The sequence below is a fragment of the Lutra lutra genome, chromosome 15 (genome assembly GCF_902655055.1).
Source record: "Lutra lutra chromosome 15, mLutLut1.2, whole genome shotgun sequence".
Lineage (NCBI taxonomy): Eukaryota > Metazoa > Chordata > Mammalia > Carnivora > Mustelidae > Lutra > Lutra lutra.
This window is the reverse complement of record NC_062292.1, coordinates 30,129,696-30,151,525: the sequence shown is the minus strand read 5'-3', so window position 1 is coordinate 30,151,525 and position 21,830 is coordinate 30,129,696. Positions and strand designations below refer to the sequence as shown.

At 38.4% G+C, this 21,830-nt stretch overlaps 1 protein-coding gene across 1 annotated transcript in view; it reads left to right on the top strand.

Annotated features, from left to right (window-relative positions):
• Positions 1–21,830, top strand: part of DNAH14 (dynein axonemal heavy chain 14) — a 326,637-nt gene that overhangs the window by 49,130 nt on the left and 255,677 nt on the right. Inside the window, exons 10-16 of the mRNA XM_047705359.1 lie at positions 1,819–2,069; positions 7,109–7,238; positions 12,887–13,163; positions 13,571–13,616; positions 13,702–13,799; positions 17,936–18,102; positions 18,879–19,223. Coding sequence (XP_047561315.1) covers positions 1,819–2,069; positions 7,109–7,238; positions 12,887–13,163; positions 13,571–13,616; positions 13,702–13,799; positions 17,936–18,102; positions 18,879–19,223 — 1,314 coding nt within the window. The remainder of the gene's footprint in view (positions 1–1,818; positions 2,070–7,108; positions 7,239–12,886; positions 13,164–13,570; positions 13,617–13,701; positions 13,800–17,935; positions 18,103–18,878; positions 19,224–21,830) is intronic.

The window sequence follows — 21,830 nt, the reverse complement described above, 5'->3', positions numbered from 1 at the left end:
GTTTCCTCTTGGTGCTGAGCAGTGCCAGCTGGGGATGGGATGATGTGGGCAAATTAAGGCTGTCTTCTTTCTCTTTTCACATGGCTGTTCTCAGGACATCTGTTTCACTGTGTTGCGGAAGTTTCTTCAGTGGACTCCAGAGCTCTCCCAGAACTGGTTTTGTTCGTGGACACCTGTCTTACTTGTTGATCCTTGTCGGGGGCAGAGGCTGGGCTTTCCTACAGTGCCATTTGGGTGCTTTTGTAAAACTGAAATGTGTGATGACTAAGAGGCCAAACTCTAGGCAGCACACCAGAATCGGCTGGCGGGGTGGCGATGGGGGGCTCTTACTAAATATTGATATCTGGGACCTCCCTCGACCAATTAAATCAGAGTTTCTAATGATAGAACCTCAGCTCAGCAGGTGGATCTAAAGTACGGCTGGGTTAAAAAGGGTTCTGGGCACCAGTGGGGACTGCCCAGACACAGCACGGGCACCACAGAACTGACGGGATGGAAGCCGAAAGTTGCCATCAGCCTTGGAATATGCCTGACCTAGAATAGAGCCTCTGATGGGAGAGAATATCTACCTAGCTGCCTGTCGGTTTCAGAATCTCCATCAGCCTCAGAATAGTCCATAAAAAGGCCAGCATTACCAGGCTACTACTGTATACTTTTATACTGATACAGTTACTGATACAGTTACTGATAGAGCTACTTAAAATTCTTTTAGTACCAGTGCTAAAAATCCTTATTTTGAATAGTTAATAGACTCTGCCTCACTGTTTTACTAATTGAAATGCATTTTGCACATAAAGTTTTCAAATCATGTGGCCTATCCTGGAAAAACATGACATTTTCAATAAATACATAATCTATTAACAAAGTCAGTATTTCATTTGTCAGGCCCAGCACAGCTATGCCCAGTAAAGAACTACATCACCGTGGTAACCATTCCTGCAGAGAATCAACCAGTACTGGAAAAAAACTTGCCAAATTGATAATCAACTGACCTAATTAATTTAAAAAAGAAAAAAAAATTGAAAAAAAAAGAGAGAGACATGAAGAGAGGCAACATAAATAAATGCAGTTGTGTTTTTAAAAATTAGAAAACAATTTGGAAAGGATATTTAAGTATCAATGGAGCAAAAAATAAGAATGAATAGGTGAACAAATATTGGAAATATTTTTAGAATTTTAAAAGTCCATCAATAATTAAAAAAAATGTTTATGTGTCTAAAAAGAACCATTTGCCCAACTTTGGGATTATTTTAGAGGGCACAGTTTGGAAGTCCTGATGGCCATTCCCTAGTAACATACTATGTCAGTTGTCTTAAGAGATACATTATTTAAAGGGTAAAACTCTAACATTGGATTTGATGAATTTAAATTTTTTCTTAATTCTGTATGATATATATGTGTTAAAAACAAAAAAGGGAGTCAAATTGCTATAGCCTAGCATAAGAGAGGCAGTATTGGGCTGGATTTTAGGAAGCCTAGCATTTATACTTGACTCCCACCCCCCCCCATTGTTTGCTGTGTCCCCGATGGTGTACTTGAGGAGGGTCCCTCTATGTAGGAGTGCTTAGAAATCATGGCTATGTCCTTCCTGTCTGAGTTCCATAAACTTATCTCTTCATAAGTGAGACCCCAAGCTTCATAGGCTTCTTTTTGTCTCCTTGTTTAAATACAGTGCAACCATAAAATTTTCATGAAAATTGTCATAATAGTGTATAGTTGCAGTGTTGTTCAGACTAATGAAAATACTATACATTAGTAATCATGCTATATTAACATAAGAAATTATCCCTTGTTTCTCAAATGTTTATTGAACTGTAGGTGGCAGAAAAGAAAGAAATTAAAGAATACTTTGAGTCAAACCTCTCTGAAGATGACACTGTACATTTCAAGCTGCCTAAATATCGACGTTTATTAGAAACTGTTCTGAGGTTTCTGCTGCTGGTTGACTACATATTTCAGGAACTCATCCGTAAACTAATGAATACTGCAGTCACACTACTTTTGGAATTATTTAATAATTCTGCTAGAATGCCATTTTCAAGGGAAAAAAGGAATGAAGATCTCATTAAGTAAGTCAAAATTTTTTTACTTATAAAAGAGATTTGTGATCACAATGTAATATATTATCACTTATGGAGGAAATATCCAATAATTTAAGCTAGAATTTGAAAATTCTCCTCATAGCAAATTATGTGTACTCATTCTTTGCAATTATCTGAACTTCTTATCTGGTAATACTTTCATTAATACTGTGCATAAAATTTAAGAAAATTTCCTTCCCTCCCAAAAAATATTCTGCATAGGCTAGGTTGCTATGTGAACTCTATGATGTTCAGTGAGTTTTGAAATTCAGGTAATGAATAATAATCTTAATGTAAGTATGTCCCAAATATTACCTATACTAAAAATCACTGTTTATCTTGGAATTCAGTTTTAATTTGGTGTTCTGTATTAATTTGCTAAATCTGGCAATCCTATATATAGATATGCTGTATCTTCAAAGTTCAGAACTAGTTCTTAAAAAATCATTTGTAAGAATGATTCTGGCAGTAGTCACAAAGTTCGATTTGCATTCGAGGCAATTTTCTAAGTATCTATTGAAAACAAAATGTTTTCATCTTTTAAAAAAAAGATTTTATTTATTTGAGAGAGAGCAAGCATGCGTGCATACTCACAGAAAGGGAGGAGAAGTAAACTCCCCACCGAGCAGAGAGCCTGATGCAGGGCTCCATCTCAGGACCCCGAGATCATGACCCGAGCTGAAGGTAGATGCTTAGCTACCTGAGCCACCCAGGTGCCCTGTATTTTCACCTTATATTTAAATACTAATGTTAAAGCATTTTTCTTATTTTCCACAACTGGATCTATCACTATAATTTGTGAATCATGGAATATGAATTGACACTGTAGAATACTTTATGTTCAAACTGTCAGAATTTAGCAATATCATTTTAAGTCAAATCAGAATTTCAGTATTAGAGTTAGTGAAAAATAAATTCATAAAATTTTGAAGATTCTTAAAGATAATATACTGTTTCTGTAATTTGTTACTGAATCCAACAGAGCTCAAATCACTTCTCTGAGACCTCATAAGTACTTTAAGTCAGTGCTAGGACTTTAACCAATATAAGAGCACAACTATTTAGTAGTAATAGCACATTAGAATTGTATTTCTCCTAAAACTACAGGTGTGTGTTTATCTGTGTGTTTGTGTGTTTAGGAGAAGTTTTTAATTTTGAACATAATTTTTTAAAAGATACTATAGTTAATTCATCATATAATAGGAAAATTTAAAAAACAGAAATTACCTTAATTCCATCACTTAAATACAATGTCTTATTGTTTTGGTATAATTTCTCCTAGACTTTTCCTATGTATTTTTCTGTTGTAATCTTAGTGTACTATTTCATAGTTCATTTTAAAAATACAGCATGTCTCTCATGTATGTGTATATATATGCATATATATGTATGTATATGTAAATTTATGTATTTTAATGTTATAGGAGGAATATGTGTGTAGTGGTTCAAGTACATATGTTTTTGGAGTCATACCACCGGGGTTTTAATCCCTTTTTCATCTCTGACATATTGCATAACTTAGGTTAGCTAGTAATAGTAAGCTAAGAAACATAAATAAAATCTTTAGACCTCAGTTTCCTCATCTGTAGACTAGAGATAACAATTATACCTATACATAATGTTGAGAATAAACAGAGTAAATGCCTGCTGAGTTGGAGCTATCATTATTAATCTGTTTCTGTTGACCTTCTTAATAGTATTGGTTTGTATTTCCATAGTGACTAATGATGTACATCCTTTCATGTGATTATTGGCTATTTGTGTATCTTCTCTGAAGAAACGTCTTTTCATGTCCTTTGGCCAATTCTCAATTGTGTTGTCTTTTTATTGTTAAGCTATAAAGAGTTTTTAAGATATATTTTGGGTACAAGACCCCTGTTATTACCATATAATAGATTATTTGCAAAAATTTTCTCCCATTCTCTGGGTCTTTTCAATTTCTTGATAGTATCCTTTGGAGCGAAAGTATTTAGTTTTGAAAAAGGCCAATTTATTTTTCCTTTAATTGTACTTTAAGTATCATGTCTAAGATCATTGCTTAATGCAGGGTCATGAAGACTGATACCTATATTGTAAGATTTTCAGTTTTAGCTCCTACATTCAGCTCTTTGATCCATTTTGTTTTAATTTTTGTATACAGTGTGAGGTAAGGGTCTTAAATTCATTCTTTCCCATATGGATGTCCAGTTGTCCCACCACGACTTATTGAAAAGACTCTTCTTTCTCCATTGAATTGTCTTGGCACACTTGCTGACAGTCAGTTGACCATAGATGTGTGGGTTTATTTTTTGGACTCTAAATTTCATTCACTTGATCTGTATGTCTGTCCTTATGCTGGTACTGCACTGTCTTGATTATAGTAGTAAGTTTTGAAATTGGAAAGTGTGAATCTTCCAACATTGTTCCTTTTCAACATGGTTTTGGCTCTTCTGGCTGTCTTGCATTTACATATGAATTATAGAATAAGAGTGCCAGTTTCTGAAAAAAAGGTAGCTGGAATTTATATTGGGATTGCATTGAATCTGTGGATAAATAAGGGGAGCATTTGCATTTTAATAGCATAAAGTTTTCCAATCCATGAATGTGAGATTGTCTTGCCATTTATATAGGTAATCTAATTTCTTTCAGTGGTCTTGTTTTTCCGTGTATATGTTATGCTTCTTTTATTTATTCTTAAGTATTTTATTCTTTTTGATGGTGTTATAACTGGAATTAATTTTTTAAATTTTGTTTTGGATTATTAATTGCTAATGTATTGAAATATAGCTGGTTTTTGTATATTGATCTTGTATCTAGCAATCTTACTCAACTTGTCTATGAGTTCTATGTTTGTTTATTTGTTTTTGCTCCTTTGGATTTTCTATGCAGGATCATGACACCTGCAAAGAGAGATAGTTTTACTTCTTTTTTGTCCAGTCTTACATCTTTTATTTCTTTTTGTTGCCTAATCGCCCTGGCTAGAATCTTCAGTACAATGTTACTAGAAGCAGCAAGAGTGAACATTCCTGTTTTATTCCTGATCTTAAAGGGGAAACTTTGGTCTTTTTTTCATTGTTAGCTATGGGTTTTTTGCAGGTGCTTTTTTATCAGGTTGAGGAAATTTCCTTCTATTGTTAGTTTGCTGTTTTTACATGAAATGTTGGATTTTGTTAAATGCTATTTTTCTGTGTCAGTTGAAATGGTTGTGTGTTTTTTTATTTTATGCTACTAATGTGGTATAGTACATTAAATTAAATATACACATTTTTATACATTGAACCACCCTTGCATTCTTGGGATAAATTCCACTCAATTATGGTATAGGATCCTTTGTATATGCAGCTAGATTGAGTTTGCTGGCATTTTATTGAGGAATTCTGTGTCTCTATTCATAAAGGATAAAGGATATTGGTCTGTAGTTTTCTTGTGATGTCTTTGTCTGGTTTGGGTTCCAGGAAAATAGTGGGCTTGTAGAATGAACTGGTATAATTTCTTCCTTAGATGTTTGACAGAATTCACAAGAAAACCTGTCTGGGTCAGCGGATTTCTATTTTTGGAAGCTTATGAGTTGTTTCTTAAATTTCTTTAATAGATGTGGTCCTATTCAAATTGTCTATTTCTCTGATTTTTATGAGGGTATGTGGAAAGATTTTCTTAAATGTTCTTAAATTTTCAGCCATTATCTTCTGGCAGAAATTCCTAACAGGTTTATTTTCTACCTTATTTTTTCACCTTAAATTGAGATGTCTATCTATCATATGGTTTGATATTACTTTCTAACCCCATCTGATACTTTCTGTCTTTTGATTAAGAAATTGAATCTATTCACACTTAGTAATAAGCGGTATGCTTTGCTTTTATTCCTTCCATTTCACTTATGCTTATTATTTATTTTACTTTGTTCTTTTTTCTCTTTCCCTTTCAGTTTTCTCATTTTTGTTGATTCAGTCAGATGACTTAATTCCCAATTCCTCCCTCTACCTCCTTGTTTTAGTGTTCCCTTATGCTTTTCAGTTTATGAATTTTCCATCTTCCTAATAATAATGGCTTAAATTTTATCTCCCTATTAGCATATATATGTAAATCTTCACTTTTCCATAAAAATGCTTCATCTTTTTATTTCCCCCAGTTAACAATCATAGAATATTTTGCTGAAGTGAAACATGATTTTTTTACTGTAGTAAAATATAAGAAATAGAATTCAGTACCATTAAGCACATTCACAGTGTTGTGCAACCATCACCATATCCATTTCCAGAACATTTTCATCATCCTAAACAGGGACTCTCTGTGCGTGTACAATAACTCTTCATTCCCTGTGCATGGCCCCCTTCCTCCCACCAAGCCTTATGACCTCTAATATATAGGATTGTCTCCATGAATTTACCTGTTCTAGGTCCCTTAGTCAGTGGAGTACTCATACCATATTTGAACTTTGCTTAGTATAATGTTTTCAGGGTTCATTCATGTTGTAACAAGTATGAGAATTTCTTTCTTTTTTAAGGCTAGATAATAATCCAGTATGTATATACCACATTTTATTTATCTCCTGTATCTCTACTGATGGACATTCGGGGTCGTGTTCACCTTTTGCTGTTGTAAATGATGTTGTTATGAACAGGGATGTGTAAATTTCTGTTTGAGACCTTGTTTTCAATTCTTTTGTGTATTTGCCCTGAGGTGGAGTTGCTGGATCCTATGGCCATTCCGCATTTTACCTCTCTGAGGCATTTCCTGCTGTTTTCCAGGGTAGCTGCCCTACCTTGATTCCCAACAGCAAGTGCCAGGGCTCTAATCCTCACTAACACTTATTGCTTCCTTCATTTAGAAAATAGTAGCCGTCTTAACTGGTGCAAAGTTACAGCTCACTGTGGCCTAGATTTGTAGTTCCCTGATAATAAGTGATGCTGAGCATCTTACCTTGTACTGACTGACCATCTGTACATATCTTCTCTGGCGGAATGTCTAATTATTTAGGTGTTGTGGATATTAGTAAGATATGAAAGTTTAGAAAGACCATGTTTTCTCCTTCTTATTTCTTAATCTAGATCATACAAGAATGTCTTTTCTGTCACTGAAAAGATAACAGATGATTATGAAGAGTTTGTTGATGATTCAGACTTACGTGTCACTTCAGTTTTAAAGTCAGAAGTAAAAACAGAAGCGGATATTAACGAGGTAAAATGGTCTTTGAAAAATATAAGCATAGATTTTTGGTGTAAAATGAATAAGTTTGGGAATTTGGGGGAATTAAAAATACGATTTATGATCATTCACAATTTCTTGCATACACACATGCATGCACACACGCGTGCGCGTGCGCACACACACAGAGACATCCCTCCTACTATGGAAAGCTATAATTACACTTAATGCAGGTGGTTCGTTTGTTCGTGCATTACTGAGTACTTACTATTTACCAGTCACTGAGCTAGGCACTGCGCTATAGCATTGGGCAGAACAAGCCCCTGGCCTCTTGGAGTTTATATTCTGCCAAGAGAGAAGATAATGAAGCGATGGGTGCTATGAAGAAAACCAAAGGAAGATAAGGGAATGCAGAGTGATACTATATCCTGCTTTACATGGGAATGTTAGGAGAGACAACCCTCTTTAAAGTAGCAGCTACTCCCTTTAGCCCCCCACTACTGTATACCTCTGTTTGCTGTTCTTCAGAGTACTTTTTTCATTGTTATTAACTAAAAAATGACCCAAGACAAATATGAAAAATCTTGACAGAATCCTAGAAAAATTTCCATTAGGAAATCTTTTCTTGCCATGAAGAATTATATCCCACCCCACCCCAACACAGTATTTTACTGGGATTAAACTTTATGTGGTAGATGCTTGTCCTGTTTGGCAAAAGCAGCATTTTTATGAGATAGCACTGTATATAATGTGTATACTTGACACATTTTTTCCTTTAAAAAATATTTTAAGTACGCTTGGTAAAAAGGGAAAATGTCTACATTTTTTGTTTTAATTTGTATTTCTCTTATTAGTAGTGTATTTAAAAAAAATAGGTTATTGGAGATTTTTGCTCATTAATCTCCTGGGTTGATTTTTCTTATTATTTTGTAGGAATTCTTCACATCTATATTGCCGTTATCTTTTCCTACTAGATGGCTTGTTATTTTTATTCCCTTTTGATGTATTATTATCCATAATTCTTTTCTAAGATTTTTTATTTGAGAGAGAGAGAGAGTACGAGCAGGAGTAGGGGTGGAGGCAGAGAGGAGGAGAGAGAGAGAAGCAGATTCCTGCTGAGTGTGGAGCTTGACACAAGGCTCAGTCTGAAGACCCCAAGATCATGACCTGAGCCAAAATCAAGAGTCAGACATTTAACCAACTGAACCACCGAAGTACCTCTGTTACCAATAATTCTTAATTTCAATGTAATAGAATTTATCTGTCCCCTTATTTGTGTTCATGTTTGAAATTATTTACCATTCTGACTCATAAATACATTCTTTAATTTTTTTATATTTTTTTAGATTTTATTTATTTATTTGACAGAGAGAGAGAGACACAGCAAGAGAGGCAACACAAGCAGGGGGAGTGGGAGAGGGAGAAGCAGGCTTCCCGCTGAGCAGGGAGCCTGATGCAGGGCTCAATCCCAGGACCCTGGGATCATGACCTGAGCCGAAGGCAGATGCTTAATGACTGAGTCACCCAGGTGTCCCATTCTTTATTTTCTTATAAAAGCTCTGGAGTCCATCCTTCCATTTGTTTCTAAATCTGGGTGTAGTGTATGTTAGGGTTCATTTTCGCTTATTTCTGTATGAGTGACTGTTACTCAGGCATAGTTTGCTTACATCTTTTCCCTGCTGATCTGCACAGCAGCTCTTTCTTTATCATATGTCTCCATACACATGTGTCTTCTGTTTCCAAACTAGTACTCTGTCTCGATCTATTTGCCGGTTAGTGCTGATCCCACACCAGATGAATGGCACAGCTTTGAAATAAGTCTTCTCCTTTTCTAAGAGTGTCTTGTCTAGTCTCAAATATTTGCATTTCCATATACATTTTAGAATCAGACCCTGCTTGGATTTTCACTGAAATCGCCTAGAAGATGGAGTTAATATTTTATGATATTGAGTCTTCCCATATGATTGTGCAATTTATTTGTCTTCTTTAATGTCTTTCAGTCTCTTTTATAATTTTTCCCATAAAAATCTTGTGTAATATATGTGTGTGTGTGTGTGTGTGTGTGTGTGTGGATTTAGCCTGTATGTGCATTATCGCTCCAGCCCGTACTGCAAGAGAATTGTTAGTTAGTTGCTTCTAGTAGTTCTTTATGAACACTTTAGAATAGAAATATTTTTAGATAAAAAACATGCACTGCTTTAATTTTTTCCTTAGGATTAACATTAAATCAGCACTATGGACCTTTTCATGGTTTTCCATTTGCATTGCATAGTGTATCTTTAGAAAAGGTTACACCAATTTCTATTAAAGACTGCCTTTTAAATGTATCCTATTTTATACTGGCTGTTACTTATTGACAGTTGAAATCTGGGATAAACTGGTCTTAATTTTTGGATACTCTTCTTATGCTCATTAGCCATTTGTATTTCTCATTTTTATGAATTTTTAATTTTCTTTCCCATTTTTCTGATGGAATTTTTTTTCTTACTGAATTACAAAACTATTTATAAAATACAAACCATAACCATTTGTTATACCATGAAAATGTACATCTTAATGCATTTTTTTGTGTGTGCATTCTTCATTCCACCCTCCATAGCTCACAGTGAATTTTTTTGCAATAAATTATTGGTTACTGGAATATTCGGCGTCAGTACAACACTGCATCTGTACATGTTCTCACTCAAAATTGTCAAGACTCGTGTCACATATCGGTGGGTTTGGGTCCAGATCTCACAGTGACATGCCACTAAATGCCCTCAGCGTGGGACGTGTCCCCCAGCTGCTGGGAGTGTTGTCAGCAGATAGCCTTTAGCTGTCCATTTTTTCAGACATGGCTGCAAGTGCAGCCCTCTTATTCAAGGTCATGCCTCTTTTCGGGGGAGACCCACATGCAATGAACAATTGTGACAAGGGTATAAAAAAACTCTGAAGGGCTGTTCCAGCTCCTGAGCTCCCCATGGCTTGGCTGAGTCTGTGGTGTGGCCTGTGTAACAGCCCAGCCTTCCCCTCTACCCACCCTGCTTGCTTTCTCTCCTTCCACACATATTGACCCAGGCACTTTCCTTAATGTTTATGTCCTGCCTGTCTCAAGTTGGCTTCCCAGGGAACCCAGTCTATATACACACATAAACACAAGAATGCTATGTAATTTATCATTATACATATGTAATAATGTAATTTATCATTTCTGATTGTTACATAGTATTCTGATTATTACATAGTATATACATATTCCAGTTTTCTTCTTTGAATTGCATATTGATACTCTTGAACAGTTTTTTCTCTTGGGTTTCTTACTGATTTTTAGGACTTTCTTGGGTATTCCAGACATTGACTCTTTGTTTATTTTATTTTATTTTTTTAATTTTTTTAAGATTTTATTTATTTATTTGACAGACAGAGATCACAAGTAGGCAGAGAGGCAGGCAGAGAGAGAGAGAAAGGAGGAAGCAGGCTCCCTGCTAAGCAGAGAGCCCGATGCGGGGCTCGATCCCAGGACCCTGAGATCACGACCTGAACTGAAGGCAGAGGCTTTAACCCACTGAGCCACCCAGGCTTTGTTCCTGTCCATTAACATTAGGTATAGATCTTTGGTAATGGAAATTCTTAATTTCCATGTTTTAAAATTCAACACTGAACCTGATCTTCCAGTTTGCTTATGAGTAGATCTGATATAGACAGCCTTATGATGCTGGTGTAAATCTCGTGTGTGTGCCTGATTCCACTTTTGGCCCACAGTCCTGACAGTCGCATCTCACTCGTGCTTCACCTTCCAATATCTGACCTTGGTTCTCTCCTATTTTTGCTAAACTCATGTTGGTACAGACTGAGTTTTTTACCTCGTTCTAATATCTAGTCCAAGAAAAGATAGCTAATGGGGGCCTGGATGGCTCAGTTAAGCATCTGCCTTCTGCTCAGGTCATGATCCCAGGGTCCTGGGATCTAGCCCTGCACAGGCTTCCTGTTCAGTGGGGAGCCTGCTTTTCCATCTGGCTTTGCCCCTCCTTCTGCTTGTGCATGCACTGTCTCTTTCACTCTCTCAAATAAATAAATAATCTTTAAAAAGATAGATAATTATTTTATGTTGGGATGTGTTGAGTCAAATGTACCTGTGGGCAACCAGGTGACAATATTTCTATTAGGATTTTGGAAATCTAGATTTGACTTTCAAGAGAGAGAGCAGGACTAAAGTGGGAGAGGTCCCCATTTCCCACTGCATACTGTAGAATTTAGTTGTAGCCTTTTCTCTCTTGTAATGTGCAGTCTTGAGGAACTCAGTGTAGTTGCTGATTCATTCTTTTTGGCATAAAAAAAATACCCAAAAAATTTACTACAAAAAGATTTTCAAGCCCCACTTCATATTGTAACTGGAGTCATAGACCCACAATAAATTTCAGCCTTGACTACATGCTAGCAATGTAGCCTTTGACAAGTTAATATAAACTTCCTAAGTCTGAGTTTCTTTTTATACACAATGAGAGTAATAATTTCTTTCTCAGGGTTACTGTGAAGATGAGGCTGCCTGCTGGACCTCAAACCCTGCATAACTTCTAATATTATAATATTAGAAGTTATGCAGGGTTTGAGGTCCAGTCATTACCAGAATTAGAAGTTATTTTCCAGAAGAAGCTACACAACACATTATATATTTGTTTGGAATTGTCTGTGAACTTCTTTATTGTGATAAAATATACATAACTTGTAATTTACCATTTTAACCATTTTGCACATAAAATTCAGTGGCGCTTGTACATTCACAGTGGGGGGACACTATCAGCACTACCCATTTTGCAGAAGCTTTTTATCACCCATAGAAACTCCCCATTTATTTGTGTGGAACATTTAAGGATTGTATATCACCTTCAGCATCTACTCAAAACTCTTTCCCCAGCAGCTGAATAGACTGTGAATGGTGTTTGTTTATACTGTTAACTGCCTTTATTTATAAATGATTGGTCAAGGTTCTAGCAGGCAGCCTAGCTGACCACCGAGAATGGATACATCCAGAACGGTGGGTTGTATGTGGGCTCTGAGGGATCCGTAATTAGTGGAGAACCCATGTCGAGACAGAGCCTAAGAGCAAACACATTGTTTAAGTAAGATATTTATATGTAAAATATTCTGGTTATTTCTCGGTAGGGATGGATACTTGTACTAGGATATGAATGTTAGAGTGAGAAACTAGCACCTATAGAAATGGATTTGAAATATATTCCTGACTCGTAATTCTTAATGTGGAGTACACAGTAAAATCTCCTGCTCAGCTTTTAAATGATTCAAATTCTTGGTATAAAATTGCTCAATCAATATATTGTGCACCTGAAACAAATATAACATTGTATGTTAATTATACTTCAATTTTTTTTTTTAAAGTATTCTTGGGTCCTGCTCCTGATCTTTTAACTCATAACTATTTTAATAAGCTTTCCAATGATTACTATTTAGCTACTCTGGAATTAACTTACAGTCTTCTGGGGGGGAACTATACATTATAATGTATCCTCTGTTTTACATTAGCTTATTTTAACATGCAAATGTCAGTTACATGTTAATATTATGTTATTCAGTTATACTGAAATTATTGATCATTTAAAAGTTAGATCTGCATCATCCTAATTTAAAGGAATGTTCTTTCCATTACATATTGTCACTGTCATCCTAACATGTCTGTTCATTAGATTTTAAATAGTATTAAAGTGGATGAGGATTTGAGAAAAGTATATGCACCGGTATTTGAAGTAGCTCTACACTTGAGCGTTCCCGAAGAGAGTGGCTCTTCAGAAAGTTCCATAGAAAACTCTCATGAGGCTGACAAGTCCTCTGAAGGATCCGAGTCATGTGAAGATGAGGCATCAAAAAATGAAGTCGGTTGTCTCATAAGACACTCCAGTGAAGAACTGCCAATAATGCAGAAAACAGAAAAAGTCTCTTCCAACTTGGAACAAATTCTTTCAGGTAAGATGAAGCAGGCTAGTAAGAATGAAGGGAAATGGCCTAACAGCTGGAAAAGACAAATGAGAGAAATTATAGCAGCTTACATATGATCCATGACTAAGTTGTAAATATTAAGAATGCTGAACATGAGCATAAACTTAGATTATTTGTGGTGCATGTAAGTAATAACACCATCATTCATTTTGGTCTCCGTACTCATACCATTTCTCACTCGTGGGGACCTGAGGAACCCCCCCACCCCCGGAGGATGAATACCACCTGGGATGCTTGTTAACAATTCAGACTCTTGGACCCCATCAGGATCTGGGGGTGAGGTGTCCTGCTCGAACACTACCTTTCATTTGGTCACTTAGCTGGTTTAAATATCAATCAATGTTTTATTCTCTTTTTTCAATGGATTCTTACAGGCATAGAAATCATGACTGAGGATGAGAATAAATACATACATGATGAGTAAGTAGTAGACATTTTTAAAATTATAAGTAATTATAATTTATGTTAGCTATGCATTTTTCTGAAATGAGTTTTATTTTCTCAGATTTTTGGAATTTGCTACAAATCTCTCCTTAGCTCCCAACAGATTAGAGTTTTCAATAAAAATTCAAAATATGGTGACTGACATTGAAAAATGTATAAGTAAGTATTTTAAAGTTTAAATAGATACACTGTCTTCTTTGGCAATATTTTCTTAGATGTAGGCATTTGATACTTATACCCAGAGACATGACACACTTTACAGTGTATCAGAAGATCAGAAATTCCCAGTCTTTGGGATCAATCAATGCGAACTTGGGATTATTTAAGAATGTGTGAATTAGGGGCTGCCTGGGTGGCTCAGTGGGTTAAGCCTCTGCCTTCAGCTTGGGTCGTGATCTCAGGGTCCTGGGATCGAGTCCCGCATCAGGCTCTCTGCTAGGTGGGGAGCCTGCTTCCTCCTCTCTCTCTCTCTCTCTAATTGTGATCTCTCTCTGTCAAATAAATAAAATCTTTTAAAAAAAAAAAGAATGTGTGAATTACACATATATCCAAAGAGTACATAAAAGATAGGAATTAGGATAATAGACTAAAGTTTGGATTTTTTTCAATGATATACTACAGAATTTTATGAGACTTAAATAAGCCATATCTTATAACAAAGATATTATTTCCATCTTAGCAGATTTTTATTAGTTCTTCTCTAGCTATGTGTATATAATCTGAAAATACATGGCTATTGTTAGCTTGACCAATGAATTTATGCCTTCTCCACAATCTAAGTCTTATAAAGATCTTAAAATAGCACAACCCTTGTCAACTGTTTAAATGTTTATATTTCCTTTTGTTATTAATAAATTTGGAGAGGGATGTCTTGAGATGGTCAGATATCTTTGTTTCTTCTGAAAATTTTGCCCACTGATTGTAGCATTTATTTGTGGATCTTGCACTCTTTAATTAGTGGATCCATTTCTTTATTCAGCTATTTATTTATATAAATATAGATTCAGTGATCTGTGTACATATTTGTATGTGTATGTATGTAAACATTTATGGGTGTGCATATATATTTACCTGAGAAAAACAAAACATCTTGATCACCCCATCATTTCAGCCACCCTCATATAATAACTGTTTGCACCCTGCATTTTTACTTTCATTGACATACATTAATGAAGCTTATATTTCACATATTTTATTATTATTTAGCAATATATTATAGATATTTTCCACATTGCTGTGTGTGCTCTTATAATTGTCACTTAGATGGATTTACAGTATTCCATTCCATTCCATTAATGTGCAATAATATGTTTAACCATGAGTGCAAAGTTAAACATGCTTGTTACTATGCATGGTCTTGCCATTAACGTCTGGTGCAAGCTTGAGTCTTCCGTGGATCTTCTCACAGAATAATTGCGTGAGAGGGAAACTGATGGGGCTAAAGTCTTTCTCTTACCGATCTGTGGTTCTTTTGGACTAAGAAAATGAATCTTTAATTTTTTTTAAAGATTTTATTTATTTATTTGTCAGAGAGAGAGAGCACAAGCAGGCAGAGTGGCAGGCAGAGGCAGAGGGAGAAGCAGACTCCCCGTTGAGCAGAGAGTCCCAGGACCCTGGGATCATGACCTGAGCCAAAGGCAGCAGCCCAACCAACTGACCTACCCAGGCGTCCCGAATCTTAAATCTTTAATACAAGTTTTAAGAAAAATTAGTAGGTTGTTCGGCTTGATTTTATGGTGACATTTTTGCCATGCAGAACATTATTTTAATAGTTACAAGATGTGCAGAGCCTTGTAGAAAAGGCTCCAGGATGTGGTGTCCTCATTAGACAGGCTTGCCCAGTGAGCACATCATAAGAACATTCTCCTACTTGTCTTCTAATTCTATTATGATTTCACTTTTATGTTGAAATATTTGGTTGCCCTAACATTTATTTGGCTTGTGTGGACTTGTCATTTTTTCCCAGATGACTGATGATCTATCTGTCACAGTGCCACTCACTGAGTCATCCCTTCCACACCCTCACTGGCTTGAAATTCTGCTTTTATCATTCATTATATTGTCGTATGTTTCTTTATTTGTGGACTGTGTAGTTGATCTGTCAGTAACTCATGAACCAGTACTGTATTGTTGTAATTCTGGAACTTCTTTTCTCCCCCAGGAATGTTCTAGGTTTACTGATGCTTGTTTTCATCTTTGGAGTGTAACAGAGTATTACTGTGACTTATTTTGGTGCTCCAGTTATCTGGCTTTGCTTTTGCAGAATGATTCTTTCCCTATGGGTCCTGTGCCTTTTCACCTCACCCTAACCCTTTGTGGTGCCTGCTGTAGCTTGTGGGACCACAGGATGCCACAGGTCCCCCTTGTCCGTCCTTTGCCCCAGCCCTGGGGCATGCCTGTGACTTACAGGAGGGGCGCTGCCGGGGGTGCCTCACAGAGAAGGGAGCTGGGAAGTCCATGTGGGAAGCATCATTGCAGGTAATTCTGTGTCCTACACATGGAAGGTCAGGTCAGAATTGCTGCTCTGACCTTCTCGAGAAGCAAATGCGTCAGCTAACGCGCAGTGTTTGTGTGCTGTTCTTTTCCCCTCTGTCCTTGTTTTTAGGCAAAACAGTTTTCCCAAGTTCCTTGTCAACTTCCTTGTTCTCCACCCCCTTGAGTGAGGTTATAGAATTTATTTGTAGCATAGCTAGGTTACTTCGTCCCAGGCAGTATTCTGTCTTGGGTTCTCCCGGTATCCTGGTTGGTTCTTCAAAACTTTGCCTCTGGTGAGATTCCCTGCGCATGGGCTCGACAGCTCGATGTGCACCATCCGAGCAGCAGGCATCCCCAGCTTCCCCGTGCGGCCCCTCCGGTCCAGCCCTCCTCTACACCCTCTTGGCTCTGGCAACCAGTCTGTCTTTTCCCAAACGTCAGAAAGTGGTTCTGGCTTTTTTCACATAGAAAAATGCACTTTGCATGCATCCATATTGCTGCATGAAACGATAGTCTGATCCCTTCTTCCTGCTGAGCTGTGTTCTGGGGTCTGGATGTACCATAGTTTGTTTGTCCCCTCGCGTCCAGGGCCGAGGACGAATGAAGCTGCTGTAAACATTCCCTGGTAGGTTTTTGGATGAACGTAAGTTTTCTTTTTTCTTGGGTTGTTAACCATGGGTGAGGTTGCTGGGTCATATGGTAGGTGTATGTTTAATTTTATGAGAATTGCAGAATGGTTGTATCATTTTGCTTTCCCACCAACACTGCATAAAGTTCCAGTCACTCTGCATCCTTGTGAGCACTTGGTATTGTCCGATTATAAAAAAAAAAAAATTAGCTATTGTAATAGATGTGCAGTGATAATCTCACTGTGGTTTAATTTGCATTTCACTAATGATTAATATTGTTCATCTTTTCATATGCCTATATATATTCATATATATTCATCTTATATATATTCATATATATATATATCATATACATCTTTTCAGATGCTTATATACATATGCTTGTGTACATTTTTCATGGTCAGATCTTTAGATATTTTGCTTATTTTCTTAATTGGGACGTTTGTTTCCTATTGTTTATTACAACAGGTCTTTATGTGTACTCTGGGTACAAGTCTTTTATCAGACACAAGATTTGCAAACATTATCTCCCAGCCTGTGCCTTATCTTTTCATTCTTTCTCACAGAACGAACCTTCTTAACAGCAGCTTATCAATTTTTTTTCTGTTATGGATTATGCTTTGGTATCTACAGACTCCTGGTCTAACTCAAAGTCACAGATTTTTCCTGTATTTTCTCTTGGAATATTTATAAATTTGTGCTTTATACTTAAGTATATGATTCATTTTGAGTTAATTTCGCATAATGTATGAAGTGTAGGTGGAAGTTTTGTTGTTTGTTCGTGTGTTTGTTTTTGCCCGCAGACCTCGGTTTTTCAGCTAGACTGTGTGTGAGTTGCTGGTGGTGGTGGTTGTGTGCCTGTTTCCTCACTGTGTTGGCTTCATGCTCTCCACATGGCATCATGTAGCACAGACATTTCAGCTGTTTCTCAACTTAATTTTTTCTCAGCCTCTCTTTTAATTATGCCTTGACCCACCACAACCCAGTACCTGTGAGTGAGTCTGTTGTTCCCATAAAATTAAATCCAAACTTTTACACTTGTCTTAGATTCCATTTATCAGTACAGAACACTCTCTAGCCCTCATAATAAATCAGCCCCAGTTTCCAGTAGTTTTAGATTCATGGATAATTTTAAGATGTTACTTTTGATGGGACTCCTAAAAATACTAACTTCTGAACTCTGTATTTTAGCCAGGATTATTCCTCTTTGCCAAGATCCTCGCCTGTCTCTCTTTACTGAATCGGTTTTAATTACAAGTTTACCTAATAAGACTGAAAGTGGAATGGCCTATAAGAAGCCAGCCAGATGGCCAGATTGTCAGATCCTTTTTGAAATGGATCCTATGTACCAAAGTAAAGTAAGTTTTAAAAATGGTTTCTCTCAAGGACTACTTGGCTCTAGGAGCAGAAACCCCCTGAGATTCTTAGACTAACGGGACTTGTTGAAAAAAAAATAATATATATATATATATATATATAGATATAGATATAGATATACTTATTTATTATATATAAATATATATACTTGTTGAGTATCCTAACTTATGGCAATGGAGGTGTCATTTCCATCTCATCTTCCCATCTTCCTGCTCCTGGGCTTCTGGCTCTGTTCACCTCTTTTGTTTTTTCCAACTTCTGCTATGAAAGGAGCTTTCTCTTTTATGGTTCCCTCCTGACACTGACTTGGCAGAGCATTGACGTGAGGTGGCTGGGACTTCCCATTACAATCCCGCTGGGTATTGTGGTTCAGAGTCACAGGAGAATCTCATCCTCTCCTCTTGGGTCAAATTCTGCCTGGACAGGGGCTGTGTCTTGGGAATGGGCAAGGTCACACAGCCCACGGACCTGCCCTTGTGTGGGGCTGCCCATGGAGTATCTGCCCTAAGCAGGATGACAAGCACGGCGAAACATGACCTCCAAACAGCATGCTGACTAGACAGAGAAATGGCCTAAATGTTAAAAAGGCCATTGAAATTTCTTAAAGTCTTGGGTTTCCAACGTAATTCCGTAGTGTGGGTTCTTCACGAAATGGACACAGGGAGCTATTCTCGTACATATTCTGACAGAACCACCAGCCTGTCAGCCCACACTAGTTACTCTCACCAGTTCTGACTTGTTAACACTTTGTTTACAGATTGCCAGGCTCCTGACTGTCGTTGGTAATTGCATGGGGCAAGTTAATGTTTACAGCTGCAAGTTTATAAAATACTGTTCCATGGTACAGAACGCCAAAGCCATGAGCGTGAAAATCTCATTGGTGGATGAACTGACTTCAACACAGTTTAAAACGATCCTGGCTAAATTCAGAAACTATCTTCAGTATATTATTAACATGGCCGTTGAGAAACGCATTGGTATTTTCAAAGTCATAAGTCTCAGTTATCAGTCAGAATGCTTACCATATGTTGAGAATGTCCTACATCTGATCCACAACCTCCTGCGATCCGTAATTGAAAGGAAGAATACAAATCTACTGGAAGTAAGTATTTTGGAAATTCCTGTTGCATGAGAATCTTTATGATTATTAGATTATTATTTTAAAATATGTACTTATGAAATCCAAATGAGTGTCATCCTCAGAAAATTCTAATATGTATTAACAGTGGGGTCTCTGATCTGATATCATTTCCTCAAAGAAACTTTCTCTGTCTGCCATTTCTAGAATGGCACCTCATGTTCCTCGCTCTGTCTTTTCCTTGTTGGGAATCCCTGCAAACTTATAAACATGGAAACGACATGACACAAGTTACGTTTTTGTAGGGACCACTCTGGCTGCAGCATAAAGAATGGGTTAAAGTGGGACAGGACAGGAAGAAAGCTGTTTGTGGCATCTAGGGAAGAGGTGATGAACGCTCGCACCAGGGCAGGAATGGTGTGGAGTCGGAGAAGCAAATGGCTTTGAGATCTGTTTCAGAGATGGAATGGACAGGATGTAGTGACTGGCAGAATGTAGGAAGAAGAGGAAGGAATTAATGACACTTTGAGCTTTTGGGCTGGGCTGCAGGGCGAGCAGGGCTGCAGCCCACGGACCGGGGAGCACAGAGCGCACTTTACTGCGTAACCATCAGGCGGACTTGGGCGGAGTGCGGGGCTGGCCACTGGCAGGGAGTCCAGGCCAGAAGCCCGCATGCATGGGGCCCGTGCAAGTGGTCTTTGAGGTCCTTCAGGAGAAGGTGCCTGTTTATGTGTATGGTGAGGATGGGAGAGAACCACCCCCCCATCAGAAGCCTGGAGAATGCCAGTATGCGGGAGGTTGCGAGACTAAGAGCAGCCTGCAAAGCCCCTGCGAGGGCGCAGCCTCTCTGAGAAGACTGAGGGAAGCAAGGGAGTATTTTGAGAAAGAGGGAACGTTTAGTAGTTTTTGATGCTACGGAGAGGTCCAGAGAGGATTGAGAAGTGTCTATCTTTAGAACCACAGCAATCCGAAAACATACACAGAATTACTCTCTATTTCACTTAGGGTTATATTCCCCAACAAGTATTAGAAAACAAGCAAACAAAGTGTATTATACAGCAGTTTCTTTGTCTCATACAAAAAGATGTCTCGGCGTGGGTGAGCCAGGCCTCCCCTTCTCTCTGCTCCGCTCCCTGTGACGAGGGCTGCTGCCCCACAGGCTCTGTGCTCACCCTCTAGGCGGAAAGACAGAATCGTTGCAGCAGCAGCCTGAGCCGTTTTTTGTTTTTTTTTTTAACATTTTATTTATTTATTTGACAGAGAGAGAGATCACAAGTAGGCAGAGGCAGGCAGAGAGAGAGGAGGAAGCAGGCTCCCTGCCAAGCAGAGAGCCTGATGCGGGGCTTGATCCCAGGACTCTGGGATCATGACCTGAGCCGAAGGCAGAGGCTTTAACCCACTGAGCCACCCAGGTGCCCCCTGAGCCGTTTTATTTCCCTTGTCAGCACCTGCGCTGGGTCACAGGGCCGCCGCTGCTGCAGAAGGACCTGAGTTGGCCCCTCGTAAACTCCTCTTCCTCGGTGGTTGAGGAAAGCAAGCACAGATGGAATGGCTTGGGTTTCACGTCAGACATAAGTATCTGCCAGTCGAAGCCATCGCTTTTCACAGCCTTCTTCCCACGTGTTGAGTTTTAGGGGGCATCGCAGATCTCGCCGCTCTTACCCAGCTGGGTACTGAGCCGACTGGGAAAGAAGACAGCACATTAAGGCAAAAAGAGATTAAACTATTTCCTTTATTATTATTAAAGTACACCTTGGAGAATATGGCTTTCCCAAACTGAAGCTCAAAGTTAGGGAGAGACTTAGCCCCCTCAGCACTGGTTGCCCTGAAACATGACCAGCATCCTGGCCGCCGTGAGCAGAGAGGAACGTGTACACTCCGCGACAGGCGGGCTTTTGCAAGGAGGGTCTAGGCTCTGCCTCCCCACCTTCTCTTTCCAAACTCAGCAGTCACAGGAGTCACTTCGTCTTCCCAGGAAGTGACTGTGGGGCAGAGGGGCCACCCGCCAGACTAGATGAGTGGGGTCCCCCGCCGCATGGAGACATCGGGAGTGGGGGTGAGTGTTTCTCCCACCCAGCTGCCCTGCACACTCTATCAAGAGCAACATGGCGCTTAGCCTTCTGGTGAGCTCTAAGTAAAGACGGTAGAAGGCCCCACTCGCCCAGTATAAGATGGTGGGGAAGGAGCAGGATATGTATAACTGAAACCTCCATCCTATAAAGAAGAAAGTGGGGAAACGGTGAAGGTGGTCTAGTGGAAATATTGAATCTTACTGGACAGAAATACTGAGAGTCCCTTTCTTTGAGGGTAGAGTAAGGTCTGTGGTTGGCCAGTCTTTCAGCCTCTGGCTCAGGTCTCTTGCCCTGGTGACTCCCAGTTAGGGCCTGTAGGATGACTCTCTGGGTTTGGTATTCTTCACCATCTCATCCAAGCCGGGCATCATGGGCTTATACTTGCTGGACCCTGACCAAGTACACCAGTGAATCTCCTGTTGGCGTGAGTTCGGACACCTGCATGTGCCTTAGGAAATGCTGTTGGTTATTAGATTTGGGCTTGCTTCTTAAAATAATTCTTTGCTCTTTGCTTCTGGTTAACTCCACACTTCAGTCTAGACATGATTTTGAAGCTGGA